We start from the raw sequence: 20,527 nt of genomic DNA on the forward strand, positions 1-20,527 counted from the left end.
CAGTATGGATTACATCTCAATATAAAGAAAACAAAAATCCTCACAACTGGACCTATAAGCAACATTACGATGTATGGAGAAAAGATTGAGGCTGTCAAAAAATTCATGTTGTTTGGTTCTATAATCGACGCCAATGGAAACAGCAGTCAGGACATTAGACAACATACAGCACTGGACAAATTGGCTGCAAAGGACCTCTTTCAAGTGCTGAAGAGCAAAGGTGTCTCCTTGAGGACGAAGATGCACCTGACATAAGCCATGGTATTTTCAATCGCCTCACATGCATGTGAGAGCTGGACAATGAATAAGGGAGACCGAAGACGAATTGATGCTTTTGAGTTGTGGTGCTGGCGAACAATGCTGAAAGTACCATGGACCGCTAAAAGAACTAACAGATCTGTCCTGGAGGAAGTACAGTCCAAACTGCTCCTTGGGAGCAAGAATGGCCAGACTTTGTCTTGCCTCCTTTGGTCATATCAGAAGGACCACTCCTTGGAGAAGGATATCACGCTTAGTAAGGTGGAGGGTCGATGAAAGAGGGGAAGGCCTTCAACGAGATGGATTGACACAGTGGCTGCAATGATGGACTCAAGTATAGCAAGGATCACGGAGCTAACGTGCAATCGGGTGGTGTTTCGTTCTGGTGTGCACAGGGTCGCTATGAGTTGGAAACAACTTGACGGCACTTAACAACAACGTGGAATTCTGGAGGTCTTTGCATCATTTCAGTCAACGTTCCCTTTCCAGCTTTGTCCTCATTGTGATGGTTTTACAGATGTACGTAAAGCCTTGCATTAGTGGATTCGCTAAGGGAGATTATTCTGGATAATATGGTGGGCTGGACTGAGTCTGATGGAAAGCTTGAAAAACAAGGCTTGAGTTTGCCCTGGAAAGAGAATACACTTTGTTCACAGAGCTCCATTCTGCTCGTGATCTTCCCTTCCTTACTGCCTGAGGATGACAATTCTGTACATGCTCATGGGAATCAGCTTGCCTGTAGTCTTATCTTCCCTTTATGGCCTATAATTTCAGACCTGCTTAGCCAGCTCCCATAATCATGTAAGCTATTCCTTGTAATAAACCTTAGTATGTATTTCTCCTACTGGTTCTGCTTTTCTGGTTGAATCCTAATTTATTAAACTTACTCTATCCTTTTTGCTTCTTTCTCTGAATTCCTAATATATAACTTCTTAGGGCAATTAAAGAACCAGGTGGAAAGATCTTCTGAACTTTTCTTTCATATTAAAGGAAATCATAATCAGAGAAGTCTTCCATCTGAACACCCATCATACTTTTCTCTTTCCTTTATACGGTAATGTTATTTCATAGGTCCCATGTTGGTTCATTTCCCTGTTTAGCTGTACTCAACTATTATGATCTCTATGTAGGTCCAGCTTTTACCTATAGAGGAGGTGAAATGAAAATATATACTGCAGGCACCTTCCACACACATTTGCTCAGATCTGCAGAGGTGGTTACTGGGAGAGATGAGTTAGCTAGAGGGTTTTATATTTTTCAAATTACCAGATTCTTGGACTAAGCAAAGCTTTCTAAGTTCTGTAAATAGTATAGTTCAATGAGTATGTGTACTTTCTGATCCTCTCTATCCACCAGCAACGCCATGCTCACAGCATTCACTCTTTGAATCTATCTATGCCTATAGGACTCTAAAGCCACCATTCTTTCCACTTGCTAAAGGCTCACATGATTCAGGAATTCTCATCGGACATGAAGAAGGAAAACATTCTTAACAGGCTAATGGAAGAAAATGGGCTTTTACAAAAATAAGACCTGTATCTGTGACAGAAGCAAGGTTTGACAAGTACCAAAAACTTTTAGAGTTAAAGCCCCACCATTACTAGACACTGCTTCTCTTGGGGTCTATATTAACCCTCTGACAATAAAAAAGAAAGAAAGAGAAAAAGACCATTAGCATTCTTTTTTATTTTATTATTGTGCTTTTTAGTGGCTATGATAGCTGAAGAAATACACAGATACTAGTGAAGCTAAGAAAATATTTCCGTGGAAAACTATCAAACATTCTGGAAGGAGTGTATTGTTGTTATGTGCCATCGAGTGGGACCCAACTCAAAGCCACCCCATCTTGGGTTTCCAAGGCGGTATCACAATGGAAGTAGATTGCCCAACCTTCCTTCCGAGGAGTGGCTGGTGGATTTGAACCGCCAGCTTTCTGGTTAGTAGTCAAGTGCCTTAGGCACTAAGAGTACTAGGAGAACTAAAACACCAAATGATTAAGAGTGAGGATATATCAACCAACATCAGATATATAGCCTTGGAAGTGCACAGGCTGTTTAATTAATATGGCCTCTCTTCAACCTGTCTAACCCTTCTCTCCACCCAAATTTCTCCTAGTGGGCAGGGCTCCCACCCCTAAGATGATCAGATTTTCTTTTCACTTAGTTATACAATGCCATGACCAACTTAGAATGAAGATCTCCTCCAACATGGCTTTCCTCCTTACTTTCTCCAGAGCAAGTCTTCAAGGGCCCATTCTCTAAGTTATTTCATGCTGAATGCTACGTGCATGCATATCCCAGGGGACAACTGTCTTCACTGACCAATGACGCACTGGGAAGCTGGACCAAACAACTAAGTATGATCTGGATTACTTGGAGAGGGAAGACTTTCTTGCCCCACCATTCATGATCCCCTCCCCCCATGAATCCTTACCTCTTACATTTAAGACACAACTATGGCAAAAACTACTGGAGTAGAGTTCTCTTTATTTAACTAGGGATTAAAGTACACTTGGAAGAACAAAAATAGACAAATTCCCTGTTATTCATATTTAAAGGAAGGATTAACTTTAAAAACACAAGAAAAACAGTCTCATTCTACTTTGAAGAGCCTTTCCTTTTAGTGCTTTCCTGTTTTATCCTTTTATAGGACATGTCACCTTCACTTGGCATACTTTGTCAATGTTCTGGTTCTCTAAAAGGTCACTAGCTATGGTCACGGTATATTTGAAACAAACAGCTTGCCAACTGGCACACACTATCAAAAAATACTTTCCTGGAACTTTCTGGTGGAACTGTCACATCAAGTGCCATACAAATCTACTCAGTACCTCTGTTTGTAAGATATCACATAAACTGCTCTGATTTGCACAACCATTATAGGAGAAAAGAATAAATGGCCATCCATTTAAGTGGTAACAACTACTACCACTTCTTAGTGTCTGTTATGTGCTAGGCACATTGTATATAGTTTCTCTGATCTTCACACAAAAAAAAAGATTACCAAATACACAATATTGTCGCTCTCTGACAGAGAAAACAGGCTCAGGGAAGTTAAACTGGGATTCAAAACCAGACCATATAGTTCTAAAGTCTGTTTTTCTATTTTATACTGTGTTACATTAGTTTCATGGGGCACAGGGAACATGTTAGGGAAGGAGTAATTCAGAGTTCAAATCCCTTTGTCCTGTGACTCACAGTTTCACTATAAAATCAAGAGTGTGCCTTCAGAATAAGACAGCCATAAAAAGGAAGACAACTTGGGAAAGAAAAAAATAGTACTACTTGGAATGATGAAAAAGTAGTTTATATAGTAATGTCTTTATCTGGATAAAAAATTAAGAGTAAATATTATAGAGTATGCCCTTAACAACACACTATCTTGGAAAAAAGGAAAATTTTCCATATGCTAAGGTAATAAGGTCATCATTAAATGTCATTTCTATAAAAACAAGGGTCCCTGGTAGTGAAATCTCATTATCTGCAGTTAAGGCAAAATTCCTTTTTTTTCAGAACACATAAGCCTTTTCCATCAACTCCATACTGCACACATCAAAGTGGACTATGAAAATAATGAATGGATGAATTCCAGTTCCTGTGTGTATGGCCGAATTAGCCTCGTCAGTGTTAGAGGGCATGAATTCTTAAATGACTTCACTTTAGTCTCATCATCATCTCCTATCTGCAGATCCTATACAAGCTAAAAAAAAGTGGATCCTGCTTTTAAGGATCCTTCATAAATTGAAAATTCTATATTCCATTGTAAGTTCTTAAGTGTTATTACAGAGATCTAAAAATGCCACCCTACTCATGTCCCCCTTTAGCCATAACTGGAGCCAGAGAACACACAGTTGTAGTTAACATTTATGCCACTATTAACTGTTGAAGGAGTCCTGGTGTTACACGCTTGGCAACTATCAGAAATCTCAGCAGTTCGAACCCACCAGTCACTCAATATGAGAAATGATCTGTTAAATTTACCCTGGTTAAGATTACACCCTAGGAAACCGTATGGGACAGCTCCACTTTGTCCTATACAGTCGCTATCAGTTAGAATTGACTTGATGGCACACAACAACAGCTGTTATATTTTACACAATGTCCCAGGTACTATGCACTAAATGCTGTACGTGAATTAATTATTTAATCCTCACAATTCCAGATGATAGGTATTATTTATCCTTCCCAATTCACAGAGCAAAAGCTGAAGTTCAGGAAAGTAAGGGATTTGCTCAGGTTAGATGATCAGGAAGTGACAAAGCAAAGATTCCAGGCCAGTATTCTCTGACTCCAAAGCCCCTATTTCAAAAGGTGTATATATTTATAGCACAAGGTATAGTTAGGTGATGTGGGGGAATACATTTGTCTGAAATAAAATCCTTACTTAAAGGAGATGGAACTATAGCCAACTATTATTCTCATGGAATACATTACTTTGAGGTGGTGCCAAGATAAGATATGGAAACAGTTAAAAAATAATAATAATAATTGCAATTTAATGGTGACACTGAATTGCACTTTAAAGGCTGAGAACAAGTTCAACAGGGCATACTGAAACTGGAGAATGTTAAATAATCTAAAATACTGACTTGATTTTCTTTCTCTCTTTTTTTTTTTTTTTTTGAGGTAGGGAGTGGATGGGATGGTGAGAGCTGCAACAAGAGGCAAAAAAAATGGAATGGGAGATAAAAATTTATTTGTTAGTCCAGGACTTGTTTGCAAAAAAGACAGAGAAAAAAAAAAGTATGTGTGTGTGTGGATACCCACAGACACGTATATAAAATAAATCTTTTGAGAAGAAAACGTCATTTATCAAATTTTAGCCAAACAAAAAAATCCCACAGTTGTTCAGTGAAAATAAAAATGAGTTAGAGACATGAACGGACCATTTCTTTGAAAAGTTAAAATGTTTACTTTCCCAAATACTCCATGACAATTCTGAGTTCTTACATAATGAATGAGATGCCCTGCTCAAGCAAATGAACATGACTCATCCAGTTTATTCTCTGAAACTGAAGTCATAAACTAAAAAGTCCCCCAAAGCCATTCAAAAATACAGATGTTGTGTGCAATGGCTTTTTACTAACAAAATGACAGTATATTTGAAAATCTGGTCTTTCTATCCTAGAGGTGGGGGTGGGAAGCCCATCCTTTTCAGAGATAAGTAGACAATATAGGCTGAGGATAACTAGAGCTCAAAGAACCCATAAAAATGGTAACCTGGCTTATCTGTACAGCAAAGTTCCATGAAGGGAGAGTTGGAGGTTAGCAACATTAATGAGGAGGAAAAAAATAAATACTGAAAACTAAATGCTGATCTAGGTCGTATATTTAAAGTTATAATTGCTGGGTTTTCTTAGGAAATGTGAACATAGGAATTCATGAGTGTAGGAAAATACCAGACTAAGGCTACAACTACTTCCCAGCACATGGGATGAAATGTCCTTGGCTTTGATTTCATTGCTCTGCTGATGGTACAAGAACCAGGAAAACTACCCAAAATTTACTGTTGATGCTATCACCAAACTAAAGGAAAATACATAGCGATGCTCTTTGTTTAGAGTAACCCTACTATAGGTCTCACACCTTTCAGTGAGTCTAACTGCTGAGAGAAAGCCATGGCCCAGCCGGTTAAACATCACACATCAGACTCTTCCTGGGACAACTCATCCAAAGATCCCCCCAACAGATTTGGTTTTCTCAAAACACAGAATTACTATCAGACTCTTGAAGATAATGATATCAATGAGTGGCTACAGAGATGTATTTGTTTTTTCTGTTTGTTCTTCTTTTCCTGCCAAACCTCACGTTTCCCTTTTCTCCTACATAAAACTATTCCTTTTTGAGATGTGCTCCCAAACACAAATTATACGATTCTGGAAAGGCTACCAGATTACCAGCTCCCATTGCCACTGAGCTAGCACAAGACATGGGCTAAATTAATGCCCCTGCCCCAGATACTGGTTCATGATGGGCAAGTGACCAAACCAACCATTTCTAACTTCATGTTCACGCATGGTGCTCAGACAGACTATGAGCTTCCTGAAATCATAGGTAAATTTTTACAGCTAGGCACCTATACACATTTTTTCCTGAGAAGAAATCTGAAGCATTTTCAGATTTCTCCAAGAAGTCACTGACCTAAAAAAAAGTTAAAAAGCATTGCATCTAGACAATTAAAGAGTAGAAAGATTAACCATAAACCTTAGATGATTCTTTTATAAAAGTATTAGGCAGAAATGCCTGTAAACATCCTTTCTTTCAACCCAAATATTCCTGTTATATAACAAGATTCTCTATTCACTTGCATTATGCCAGGCAACAACCTTACTTTGTACCCTCTTTCAAAGAGAGTTCATCAGACATATCTGATGTGCAGTGATGTGAACAGACTGCTCCTGCACATCCCTCAACAAAAAGCATGATGAACTTTCAACTGATGATACTCTGCCCTTACCATACTCTGTGTTTATAGACTGTAAATCACAATTCATGGAACAATTTCAACTGCAGGACATAAATCTAGCATTGAAATCAGATTTCTGACTCCAGTTTTCGACTTAAAAGGCAGCACGCATTTCACCCTACTTGTTCAACTTTTTGGTTCTTTTAACTTAATTATTTCCTTAATTAATTATTATTTTATATACAACAAAATTCACTTGGGGGGGGTCAACCACTCCGTGAGAAAAAAAGATTTGGCAATCTACTCCTGTAAAGATTATACCCTAGGAAACCCTATGAGGGCAGTTCTACTCTGGAATTGACTCGTCACACAAAAACAAGTCCTGTGAGTTTTAATCTGTGCACAGATTCTTTTAATCACCACCACCATCAGGATACAAAATAATTCCAACATCCCAAAGGATGCCCTCATGATATACTTTTGCAGCTAGACCTTTCACCAACGCCTAATCCTTAACAATCATTACTGATCCTATCACAGGCTTAACGAACTGTTAAACACACTGGATTTAAGATAATCAAAGCTAAAAACTACGTGTTATCCATTCTTCTGGAAGGAAGAATAAACCCATTTGATGGGTCTTTGAGAGCAGGAAGTAAGCATCCTCTGGCTCAGCCCCTCTGGACATTTCTCCTTAGGACGTGCTCACCTCAGACAGAGTGTATGGGTCTCTTCTCCCTACATAACACAGTAATCAATGCTTGGTGGACTGAGTCTTTGTGGGGCAGTATTGTGATTGTCCAGCTCTCTCAGAGACATTAAAAAAAAAAAAATTATATTTTTCCACTGCTGTCAAGTCGATTCCAACTCAGAGTGACCCTATAGGACACAGCACAACTGCCCCATATGGATTCCATGTCTGTAAATCTTTACAAATGCAGACTGCTTCATCTTTCTCCTGCAGAGCAGCTGGTGAGTTCAAACCACAAAATTTTCAGTTAGCAGCCAAGTACTTAAAACACTGCCCCACCAGAGCTTCTTTAAGAAGGAAAGAAGGTGTTATTTATTGGACCCCAGATATATATTATGTTTCACTTTAGAAGATTTAAAGAAAAAAAATCATGACATCTGGTAGATGTCATCTGCTCCAAGAATAATTATGTGGGAAAACTCCCTTCTGAGTAAGAGGAATATATAGATATTGTCACACCCATGCTTTCAAAAAAGTGAGGCTCTTTCTTAAATGAAATCTTATATGGAAGGTCAGTAGCCAGAATAACTAAGAGTGACACTTCTTTGGTTAAAGAAATGTAAAGTTTCCCAGTGCTCACTCCCAGTCTCACACTCCCCGCCCCCACTCTTTCTTTTCCTCCAACTCCACAGAACCTTTAAAGAACTTCAAAATACAATAATGAAAACTTTGTCTTTGAAAATTGATAACCATAAAAGAACAAAAATGGTTACTCTGGCTACTGTCTTCATGAAGGATGGGTCACTTTCTAAGCTTGAAAGAGCAAGCCTGAAATTTAGACCCAAAGGACTTTAAATGAGAGACTGAAAACAACTCCAAAGACATTTCCTTGGGTGCTTTTACTACAACAAGTTAACAGCTCAAATAATATATAAGACCACTTGACTACAGTAAGTAATTATTAGAGCTTTCAGCTACTATGGAAGACCTGAAGGAGCTCTGGTAGCACAGTGCCTAAGGCATCTGACTGCTAACCAAAAGGTTGGTGGTTCAAACCCACCAGCCACTCCATGGAAGCAAGACTGGGCAATCTACTTCCATAAAGATTTACCACCTCAGAAACCCAACAGGGGTTGCTATGAGGCAGAATTGACTTGACAACAGTGGGTTCGGTGGAGTTTCTTTATGGAAGACCTGAAGACAACAACCAAATCTTTAATAAAAAGTCAGCCTCGTTTAAAAAAAAAAAAAAAGACTCAGAATTTGTTTCTGAGTCATATAAATTCTCACCATGCAAAGTCTGATCTGTCCCCAACACATTCCACTCTGCTGGCAGCTTCAGGTGTCTGAATGCTAGTGCTACTTTCTCATCAAGCGAATTTACATCTGCAGATGGAGGGCGGGACCGGTCAAGAAAGCGGGTGAAGTTCAGAGCCTGCTGGTTTCCAGCGCTGCTTGCCAGGAACTGTGCTGCATCATATGCTTCATCCTGGATGAAATGAAAGTCTTCTTCAGCCACCACAAGCACAGGAAGGCCTTCTTTAGAAGCACAAAGCAGCACCTTCACTGTCTCACAGCAGTCATGACCTAAAACACATGCAGAAAGAAAACAGCATTAGAAACTTCCGCTGAGAGAAGGGCACCGGTGGTCCAGTGAGCTCTTCTTCAATGCTCTACTAGCCCCAACTCCTAAAAGAAATACCTCCTTCCTTTGCACTCACAGTATTTTCCTATACTTCTTCAAACCCCATTCTGTTGTTTTAGTGTTATCTGCACATATGATATAGTTCCTTAACAAACAGCAAGCTGTTTTGTATCCTACCTGCTGCCATGCCTGTAACAGAATGTTGTACAATTAACGGGCTCTAAATATCAACTACTGTTGTTCAAATTGCACAAAGTAAAGAATGAAAACACAAGGATCCACCAAAGACTAGCATACGGCAGGAAATCTAGTACTTACTATATTGAATTAATCTGAAACACAATGGGGGAAGAAACACTCCCAAAGGTTATATGGGAGGAATTTTACAAATTCCTCAGAACTTACATTATCACCACAGTGCAAAAGATCAAATGAGAATATGACAAAATGCTTCAAAAAGTACAAAGGTATATACATGATTTTACTATTACAGTGAAAACTTTGAGAGCTGGAACTTGACAAGACTGCCTTGTTTTTCTGAGTCTCATAAATTTTCTACCTTTGACAGGTGTGATCTTACCACTTTCCTACCACTCTCCAGTCAAAAAAAAAAAAAACCTCACTGCCGTCGAGTCGAGTCCAACTCATAGCAACCCCTCCTTGGGTTTCCGAGGCAGTATCACTACAGAAGTAGATTGCCCAACCTTCCTTCCAAGGAGTAGCTGGTGGGTTTGAACTGCCAGCCTTCTGGTTAGCAGTCAAATGCCTTACGCACTATGCCACCAGAGGTTCCCACTCTCTATTAATGAAAAATATTTGTGTTTTTCTTGTCAGACAGGTTTCTGTCTTACACAAGTTCTGGCTTTTGCAGGTTTTTCTGGATTACTGATCTAAGCCTGGAAAATAATTTTTGTTCTCAGATGCACGTTCTTTCCTGTCTCAACCGCTAATGTAGTCAAGATTTCAAATAAAATCATTTGTTTCACACAACGCTAGTGCAATACTGTGGCTAGAAGCCCAGATCAGGGAAAGCAAACATGCCAAAAACTCCACAGTGCCCACTGCACAGACTGGCAGAAACCAAATGAGCTGCAACTCTAGGCAGCAAGCTAAGCCACTCCAAGGAGTCAAATCAACCAGTTCTGACTATACTGTTTTCCTGTAAGAAAGAACTTCTTGGAGAAGCAGACTTCTTTCTAGATTTTTAGCCTCACTGAATATGTGGACTTTATTTATCAAAACACACTGCTTTCCTTCAACACTCAAAGATTGATTTCAACTTGCCAAAACTATCCTCCTACAGTCAATATCTTTCTTCTGTAAAACATCTTCCTGATAAGAAAAAGGAAAAAGAACTGAGATAATGTTTTTATAGTTAAAATGTGCCACCTCATGCTTTACACCCACCCTGCAGAGAATGCTTTTCTACTGTGGAAGCGAGGCAGAGGGAAACCCCTGTGTAGTCCCTGTCATGGGCACAGGCCAGGAGAGGTTTTAGAATGTGGTCGCACAAACGAAGCTTTCTACTGCCTCTGAAAGAAAAAAATGTTATGATTCCCATTTAGGAAATCTAACTAATAATAACATCATTGTCCACTCATTCAGAATCAAGCTAATTTATAAACTCCTGAAAATCCTTCGAGGTGGACATAAATAGAAGTCAATAAACACTTAAAAGCACCAATTTCACAACACATGATAATAATGTGGCAATTCAGGATCCAAACTAAATTCTGCCTTCAACCTTTCAATTCACAATGCCTTAGAAAAATAATATATTAACCTAATTAAAACTGGGGGGAGGCCTAATTAACTGGAGCTCTGGTAGCATAGTGGCTAAGACACTTGCCTGCTAACCAGACGGGTGGCGGTTCAAACCCACCAGCCACTCCTCAGAAGGAAGAATGGGCAATTTACTTCTGTAGAGATACTGCCTCGGAAACCCAAGGAGGGGTCGCTATGAGTCGGGGCCGACTCGATGGCACATAACAACAATAACAAAAAAATTAAAACCCACCAGCCACTCCTCAGAAGGAAGAATGGGCAATTTACTTCTGCATGATACTGCCTCAGAAACCCAAGGAGGGATCGCTATGTGTTGGATTCAACTTGATGGCAGTGAGTTTGGTTTTTTTTGGTTTTGGTTTTACTCATCCAGTCTTTAGCTTTCCTAGTAGTCTCCTTCTTCCCCAAGCCTGTACAAAGCTTTACAATGTAGTGATAACTTGTTTATAAGCCCTCAGATGAGAAACCTGAAAACTTGAACCAGAAAGGGAGGCACAATACCACCAAAAGTAAACATCATTTACTGCTCAATAAAATCACCTTCTGTGTGTACCATATTCTTAATTTTGAACTTTATCACTGTCACACAGACACACACACACATACACTCACATACACACGCACACAAAGGCAAAAGGCCACAGTGAAGCAATACTTCTTTACTGGAAACTGGAAAATGCGGAAGTAAAGTAAATGCACAGAAATCTATCTGGAATTGTTAAACTAATTGTTTACAGGCAGGATGCAGTGGGAACAAACAAAGAGGGGATAAAACATTAGCAGATATAGGGGACTATGTACATACATGTGTTCATGTGTACACACATACATGTGCTTACAAACACAAGTATGCATATCTCTTCCTGCTGCTTCAGCAGAGAATTTTTTAGCAGGTGGATGGGTGTAGGGATGAGCCCTTGTCAGGCAGTTTGGCTTTCTTTGTATAAAATGAAACTGTCTTATCAGAGGAGGTAGAATGTGGGAAAACAACAGTGAAATAGATATCTAGGAGAAGCCATCCAATTGTTAGACCAATGTTTTTCCTTCATACATAAACTCACAATCTGAAAGAGAAACTGTGAATCGTTGCAACTGAAACGTGTAATAAATCGGAAATTCTTTTGGTATGATTATAGACTTCCCCACACCACACCACCCAAAGGAAAAGCTGAGGGTTAAAACAAGAGAGCAACCCAGTGAAGAACTGAGGGTTTCCTTGATCCAGTCTTCATCAAACTTAAGGATTAGTAAATTGGAAAACTTACTACTGATCAAGAGCAAAGTACCACACCTTAACTGGAAATCAACCACACACAATTGGTGGGGGTGACTCTCTCACTTTAAGGTTTTTGACTAGGCTGAAGGGGCTTTCCCTCATAACCTTTCAGATAAGTACCCAGGGGAGGAAAAAAAAGCTTTATTTTTTTTAACCAAAGTTTATATAATCAGGAGCTCTGGTGGCGTAGTGCCTAAGTCATTTGACTAGTAACCAGAAGGCTGCAGCTCAAACTCACCAGCCAGTCCTTGGAAAGAAGACTGGGCAATCTACTTCCGAGTGATACTGTCTCAGACACCTAAGGAGAGATGGCTGTGAGTTGGATCCGATTCGACAGCAGTGACTGATCAAGAGCAAAGTACCACACCTTGACTAGAAATCAACCACACATAATTGGTGGAGGCAACTCCTGTACTTTAAGGTTTTCTATTGGGCTGAAGGGGCTCTCAAGATTATTTTTAATCCCCATGTTGTTGTTGTTGTTGTTATGTGCTGCCAGTCAGCCCCAACTCATAGCGACCCCTCCTTGGGTTTCTGAGGTGGTATCACTACGGAAGTAGATTGCCCAACGTTCCTTCTGAGGAGTGGCTGGTGGGTTTGAACCGCCAGCCTTCTGGTTAGCAGTCAAATGCCTTAGGCACTATGCTACCAGACCTCCTATAGCCTTTCAGATAAGTATTGGGGGGAGGGCTTTATTTTTTTAAACTGAAGTTTATATAATTTGAACCCCAAAATAAAACTAACCTCTCTGGATACACATACATGAAACCTCTTACTATAACTTGATGTAGACAAAAGACTGTTTGCAGGGGGGCATTAGTCTTATGACTCTGCTCCAGACAAGGAATATAAAGTATAGACAATGCCTACAACTACACTGCAAAGACAGTGGCATAAGAAGCCATATCCAACTTGATATAACAACCACAATTTATTTTTAAATGAAAATAGAAGCTGCAGTAGAAAGAAGAGTAACATGGTTTTCAGCTAGTTCCATGGTGTTTTTTTTCCCTTATATGCAATTTCCTGGTAACAAGAAAGGAAAATAAAATCACAAGTCTTTTAAAAAAGGGAAGTTCTAAAAAATTTTTTGAGCCACTTGAGGAAGCTACTTTAGAGGATTCAGAGAAAGAAGAAGAGAGATAACTTACTCAGTAAACATGGCCTATATTTTTCTACTTTTTAAAATGCCTTCTGAGTTTATCCCAGAAGTTAATTACAACAGAAATATAAATCTATGTTCAAATGAGTGAATTATAACAGATCCTAAAGTACGCTGGTAATTAACTGTATAATCAGAGCTCTTATAGGTTTGAATCCCTCCTTTCTCAACGTGTTTGGTTACCTTGAGATAAGTCACTTAACCTTTAAGACTGCTTCCTCATGTAAAAAATGAGAACCTCAGAGATGGCCATACACAATGCGCCTGGCATAAAAGTGGCATCTAAAAAGTGGTAGTTATTATTATTGTCTACATATATGCTCCTGTTCTGGTAACTCAAAGAAAAGAGACTCCAAATACTCTACATAGAACTGCAGCATGGCTCAACAAGGTTCCGAGCTAAAGGGTGCCACTGGCACTACAGTACTGAAAAAAGAGGAGGACAGGAAGAATAAAAAATAAATGAAAACACAACAAGGAGCACCTAGGTTAGAAACAAAAATATAAGACTAATGGTCTTCTTAAAAACATCTAATCCATACCTTTCTCAAGGTCACAGGTCAGAGGTGTGTGTTCATGAGGTTGGGAGAGCTTTCCTGCAGTTTCCTTTATCATTATATGAAACACCCGCACCCATGGAAACGAAATACTGTTACAGATAAACAACACTGCTGAAGCATAACCCAAAAATTACTTCATTTCCTATAAAGCTAAAAGTGGAACACATCCCATCCGGGCCTCCACTTTTGAGGATGAAACAATTGGGACTTTGTTTCAGCAGCTATGCAAAAAGGAAGGAACCTTAAAAGTGCTTGCTGAGCCAGCCATGCTCAGTCCCACATAGATATCATCTTCTAGAGAAAACGTGCATTAGTAGTCAGAAGTGGAAAACACAATATAATATCTTTTACTACTTTAGATTCACACCAAAACATCTGAGAATAATGTGGAGTCTTTTTTTCTTCCCTTTGAGTGGCTACAATAAGGTTAAATTCCACCCCGTGCCTAAGGCACTTGACTGCTAACCAGAAGGCTGGTGGTTCAAACCCACCAGCCATTCCTCGGAAGGAAGGTTGGGCAATCTACTTCCGTAGTGATACCACCTCAGAAACCCACGGAGGGGTCACTAGGAGTCCGGTCCGACTCAATGACATACAACAAACAAACAAAAAAAAGTAAATAAAGATTATTTGGTGAAGTTTTGCACCAACTGCTAAGTTTGTGGTGTTCTAATAGTAGAGGTGCAAATTTGGTGTATGTATGAAACTTCTTTATACATACTATATTTCGGGAGCTCTGGTAGCATAGTGCCAAAGCACTTGACTGCTAACCAGAAGGCTGGCGGTTCAAACCCACCAACCACTCCTTGGAAGGAAGAGTGGGTAATCTACTTCTGTAGTGATACTGCCTTGGAAACCCAAGGAGGGGTCGCTATGAGTCGGGTCCGACTTGACGGCATATAACAACACAACAACATACTGTATTTCAGTAGAAGGAAAGAGGGAAGAAACAGCAAGCACAGGAATTTTATCAAGTACATTTCTAGAGAGGAAGGGGCCAATTAAAACTGATCTAGTATATTCTAGCCTGTACTTCCACAGCATTTCTGAACCTTTTTTTTTTTTTTTTCATAATCATTTGCCTCCAGGAGTAACTGATCTACTATATTCTAGCCTGTACTACCACAGCAATTTCTGAACCTTTTTTTTTTTTTTTCATAATCATTCCCCTCCAGGAGTCTTTTCAGATCTTTTTTCCCTATTTACTCCCCTGTCTCATGTACCTTTAGTATCATAAACCCATTCCCATCAAATTCATTATGACTTTTAGAGACCCCATAGGACAGAGTAGATCTGCCCACAAGGCTTTCAAGACTGTGATCTTTACAGCCTTGGTTAAGCTTAACTACTCACTGCACCACCAGGGCACCTTTTAATACCACAGATATGCCATATATTTGTTTTATGTACTATGTGTGTATCTGTGCTTGATATATAAATAACTAAGTCTTTTTATCTATAGGATTAAAGTGATGACAACAACATAAGAGATTAAAAAAAAACATTTAGGGAGCACTAAATTTATGTTAATGGGGGAGGAACAACTCAGAAAAGGTGGGTGAGAACAGTTGGACAACTTAAAGAACATAATCAATGTCATTAAATGCTATGTGTAGAAACTGCTGAATTGATGAATGTATTTTCAAAAATAAATAAATGTTTTGTTAAAAAAGGATTTTGTGCTTCACCACCACCACACAAGATCTACTTTTTATACCCTAGGGGCTCCAGTGGTATAGTAGTTAAAGCATTAGGCTGCTAACCAAAAGGCCAGCAGTTTGAATCCACCACCTGCTTCATGGGAAAAAATGAGGCAGTCCACTTTGGTAAAGACTTGGAAACCTTATGGTACAGTTCTACTCTGTCCTATATATAAGACCATTATGAGTCAGAATCGACCAGATGGCAGTGGGTTTGGTTTGGCTGAGAGTGATACTGCCCCTATTGAGAACGCATGTACTTAGGATTCCAGTGCTATATGCATATTTCAAAGATGATAAAATATAATTTGCCCATAAGAATTACAACTGCAGACAGTATTCAATAGATTCTTTTCCCCTTCAACTAGTTCTCAGTTTCTCTTTCCATATAACCACTATAGACTGGATTAGCATTCGGATAGGGATTTAGCTTTTTTAAAATATAAAATAGTACCTGTCTAGAGGTAGCCTTATCGTAATAGTATTTTAAATAGAAAGACTGTAAGAAAATGTCAAATGAAAAAATAACTGATTACTCTAGGGTGGAGGGACTACAGTTAAAAGCCACAACTTGTTTTCAAATACACTATTCAGTTTGGCAATGTTTGGGCACCTGCATTAGTAGTCAGAAGTGGAAAACACACACATAATATCTTTTACAATTTCAGGCTGACATCAAAACATCTGAGAAACAGTTTTGGTTCACAAGAACTGGAGACATATCATGCTGTAACTGCAGGGCTACTGACTGAAACCCAGGCCACAAGCACTGATTTTTAATAAATCCAAAGGGACTTCTGAACACTGTAAATTATTTTTCTTTCTCTCTCTCTCTTTTTTGGTATGACAAATCTATGAAGTACAGTACATTCCTTTCTTTGAGTAAGAAAGAATATAGGAAAGAGCAAAGTTAAATTTGGGGTCATGCTTACAGATTTCTTATCATACAACCCTTGTTGTAAATTCAAAAGTAATAGACATACTAGGGGGGAAAAAGTCATTTTATGGGAGATCTGCATCATAGAAATAGAAAAAGAATGCAGTATCCACTAAACAGCCTGTCTTATCTTTCATTCTGAAATCGTTGTTTACTTGTCTAAATTCACATTTTAATTAATAAAAGTAAACAATAAAGCAGTAGTCCATATCCCCCCAAGTATTATCCTGCAAGGATATTCACATTTCTTTACATTGCTTACCCATTCTATATGTTGTTGTTGTTGTTGTTATGTGCCATCAAGTGGGCCCCGACTCATAGCGACCCCTCCTTGGGTTTCCGAGGCAGTATCACTACGGAAGTAGGATTGCCCAACCTTCCTTCCGAGGAGTGGCTGGTGGGTTTGAACCGCCAGCCGTCTGGTTAGCAGGCAAGTGTCTTAGCCACTATGCTACCAGACCCATTCTATATAGGTCTCCATTATCTATAGAAATTTTTTAGCTGCTTCTCTACACAAAAATTATTGGTTAGTTAATAAGGGGTTTTTTATTAATTTTTTTTCCATAGGAAAAGAAAATAATGGGGATATTTCATTTTAACTTATTACAAAAGCAGTACCTTTGTTATTAAAGGTATATTTCCACTTCAGGCTACGCTTTATAATGAATTATAACTGCTGAACCAGCCACATCAAAGATTCATTGAATGTAATATTTTATTATAAAACATGTTTGTCCTTCTCTAGCATTAGTTAACTCAAAGATGCTTTTTTTCAAAAGTCAAGACCTTTTTTTTTCAGTCTTCAAAATATTTTTAAAATAACTATACATTACAAAAGTAAAATGCTCACTGTAAATAATTTCAAAAAACTATAGGCAGATAATACAAAAAGCCAAAGTCTCTACCTACCTGTCCCTTAAGACATTCCTACTCTTATTTTCTTTATTAAAAATGGGAAACTGTACTATGTCTACAGCCTTTCGATGATAATGAACCAAAAAATGAGCAATTTAAAAAGCCTTTACAACTGATTTATAGTATTTTTTAAAACCACACAATCCACTGTAACCACCTCATTAGAAACAAGCAACAAAGTAAGAAAATACAGAGAGAAAAAAAAAGACTGTAATCTCAATACCTGAGGTCAAAGGGCTTTCTTTTTGTTTTTTTAAGCAGACCATTTAGAAATGTCTTAATTTTCACCTCAAATAATAAAAGGTTACAGACTGACATCATGAAGTAGTTGCCTTTTGAAGGTCAATCAATCATCTGCTTTTAGTAAAAATTAAAATGTTACAAAACATTGACAGTGAAACACACAGGAACTCAAAGAAACATGAGAGCCAACAATCTGGATAAAACATGACATTAAAAGCAAGAACAAGACACAAAGCTCTTTTTCTTAGCCTGGTCAGCCCAAAGGACTAGGAATTGCAGAGCTAGTCCCCCGGTGAGCAGAAACAGTAAAGATATCCCTGTGGGCAGCAGCTGCTACAAAAACACCATGCACATTCACCCAGTACCTGGGATGCACAAAGCACAGCACAGAGTTCCCATAAAGGATCTTGACTAATCCGACACTGCCCTCAACTAGCCAACAGGAAATCTGAAGATCAACATAGCTAGCTGGCGCACACAAATCATCAACGGTACCTCAGACAACAGACTCATGTTCTAGGCTAAAAATTCAATACAAGAAGCCAGAGATACCTTTTTAATGTCTTAAAAAAAGGTGGGGGGAATGAGTGTAACCTTTCTGGAAGAGTCATTTCTCGGGCCAGGATGAATTCCAATAAAGTAGAAATGTTTCTCCATCTTAAAAGAGCAGTGAACAAGGCAGACAACATCCTTGTCCTCAAAAGCTTAGTTGGGGCAAGCAGAAAATAAGATAAATAACACCGTAATGTGCTCTGGTGGTGCAGTGCCTAAAGCATTTGACTGCTAACCAGAAGGTTGGCAGTTCAAACTTACCAGCCACTCCACAGAAGGAAGACAGAGCAATCTACTTCCATACAGATGTACCTCCTCAGAAACCCAATGGGGGTCACTACAAGTAGGAATGGATTTGATGCCAGTGGATTTGTTTTTGGTTTTCTAGTGTGCTAGATGACGAAAGGGAACTCTGTTGGCAAAGTGCCTAAGGCATTTGACTGCTACCCAGAAGGCTGGTGGTTCAAACCCACCAGCGACTCCTCAGAAGGAAGACTGGACAATCTCCTTCTGCAGAGATTCTGCCTCAGAAACCCAAGGAGGGGTTGCTATGAGTTAAATCGACTCAATGGCAGTGAGTTTCGTATTGGAGTTTAGATGGTGATAAGTGCAATGGTGACAAATAAAGCAGGGAAGGGGGTAGGGAGAGCTAAGAGGTAGTAGCTGTATATTTATGTAAGGTAGACAGGAAAGGCCTCACTGAGAGGGGGTGTCTGAATAAAGTCTTGAAGGAAGGGAATGAACAAGTACATTAAAGCAGATTTAAGGCAGTTTAATTCAAGAGTAGAAAATTAGCTCTGTGATATAAGTAAGAAATTCAAGGTTAACCCCCAAAATGATCCTATCTTTCTTTCTTCACAAAATACTACTAAGCTACTTCAGATGATAGCCACCAAAAAAGACACAGATACAGAAAGAAATCTCATGCAGATGACAGAGCACTAGGATCTACTCAGGGATTTCCCTTGCTTAAATAGTGAAGAAAGCTTCTAATTCATCAATGAAGGACCTCACTGGTACGCTTACAAACCTATCTCAGGGTGACATGTTAAAAGTGCTGCTTTACATTTAGTATACCTATACAGGAGGGGCTTTCAACAACTCTAATCCTTTGTCACCACTGCTGTAATGAGGTACCTCATACCTGCAGCCTGACTGAATTTGGGTGAGCAATAAAACCGCAGTAGAAAACTGTGCAAGCCAAAGGGGGTCAGTAGACATCAAGCCCCTTAAGCATGACAGAGAACGTGGGAAGTGGGTAAGATTGTAATTTAAGAGCTGACAGGAAGAATTCCGGTAAGATGATGGACTAGGAAGAAATACTGCACAAACCCTCTTCAACAAAGAAAAGGGGAACCAATTAACACAGATACAGAAGGTAATCCTGGACCCTTGAGCCTTGAAGGGAAGGATACAGAAGTGGGCTAAATTCCAACTAGCAGAAGAATTTGCATAAAAACACCAAAAAGGGAAACATATGGACCTGCGGTCTGGCAGCAATCCTGATGGCAAAGACAGCTGGGATATTGCCAACTAGTGGTAGGACCTAAGAATTAACCTAAAAATCGGCCCTGCTAGCCAGGGACAGCATGGAGGACTGCTGTGATGGTTGGGGATAAAAGGGGAAGGAGCAAAGAGGAATGCCAGGTGAGCTGTGGACTTTTGTCTGTCAGGAGGATGCAGTCATTTTGAATGTTTACAAGCGGCTTGACCATTATGGATATGTAAAATGACAGCATTCTCCCAGATGCCAGGGACGTAAGAACAGGCTCCACTTGCCGGAAAAAGCAAGGACATTCCAGACCAAGATGAATGGAAAGGTGCAATGTTCCCCTTGTTAATCATATACCCCACACCCTCTTGGTGAACGGAAGTACGGCCATCCTTCAATCCCACCAACTTTCTGGGGAGGGAACTCTATCCCAGTCTGTTTGCTCAGATGGCGTGTGGGTACCCTGACCCACGCTGCCCCAATTTTTTTTGTTTTGTTTTTTCTGTTTTTTAGTTTGTTTGTTTTTGTCTGTTTTAAAACTACTATTATTATTATTACTTTTATCCCTTTTAGTATTATTCTTTATTCTTCCCCTCCCAGGTTCTAGTTTTCAGCTTTTTTTCTTTTCCCTGTTCCTCGTAGCATTTTTTTTTTTTTCTTCCTCGTGATGACCCTGTTCCTTGTTGTTCTTTTTACGTTTTTCCCATTATTTTCTTCATTATTCTCATTCACTACCTTTTTTCCCTTATGGCCCTCTCCCCAAATATTGCAGGGTATTTTCATTTTTCCTTTTTTTCTCTTTCTTTTTACCTTTTTTCTTTTTTTGCTAACTGTTCCTGTGTGATTACTCATTGTATTTTTAGTCCATTTGCTTTTACTTTTTTGATGGTTATTCAATTGTTATTT

The 20,527-nt window shown here is 39.2% G+C and overlaps 1 protein-coding gene across 1 annotated transcript in view; it reads right to left on the reverse strand.

The window, feature by feature from the left end:
- AKAP13 (A-kinase anchoring protein 13) overlaps positions 1-20,527 on the reverse strand; it is a 313,928-nt gene that overhangs the window by 285,707 nt on the left and 7,694 nt on the right. The window contains exon 3 of the mRNA XM_042781685.1: positions 8,645-8,941. Coding sequence (XP_042637619.1) covers positions 8,645-8,941 — 297 coding nt within the window. The remainder of the gene's footprint in view (positions 1-8,644; positions 8,942-20,527) is intronic.

This window comes from Orycteropus afer, unplaced genomic scaffold, assembly GCF_000298275.1.
Source record: "Orycteropus afer afer isolate SDZICR_OR568_19922 unplaced genomic scaffold, OryAfe1.0 scaffold00150, whole genome shotgun sequence".
NCBI lineage: Eukaryota > Metazoa > Chordata > Mammalia > Tubulidentata > Orycteropodidae > Orycteropus > Orycteropus afer.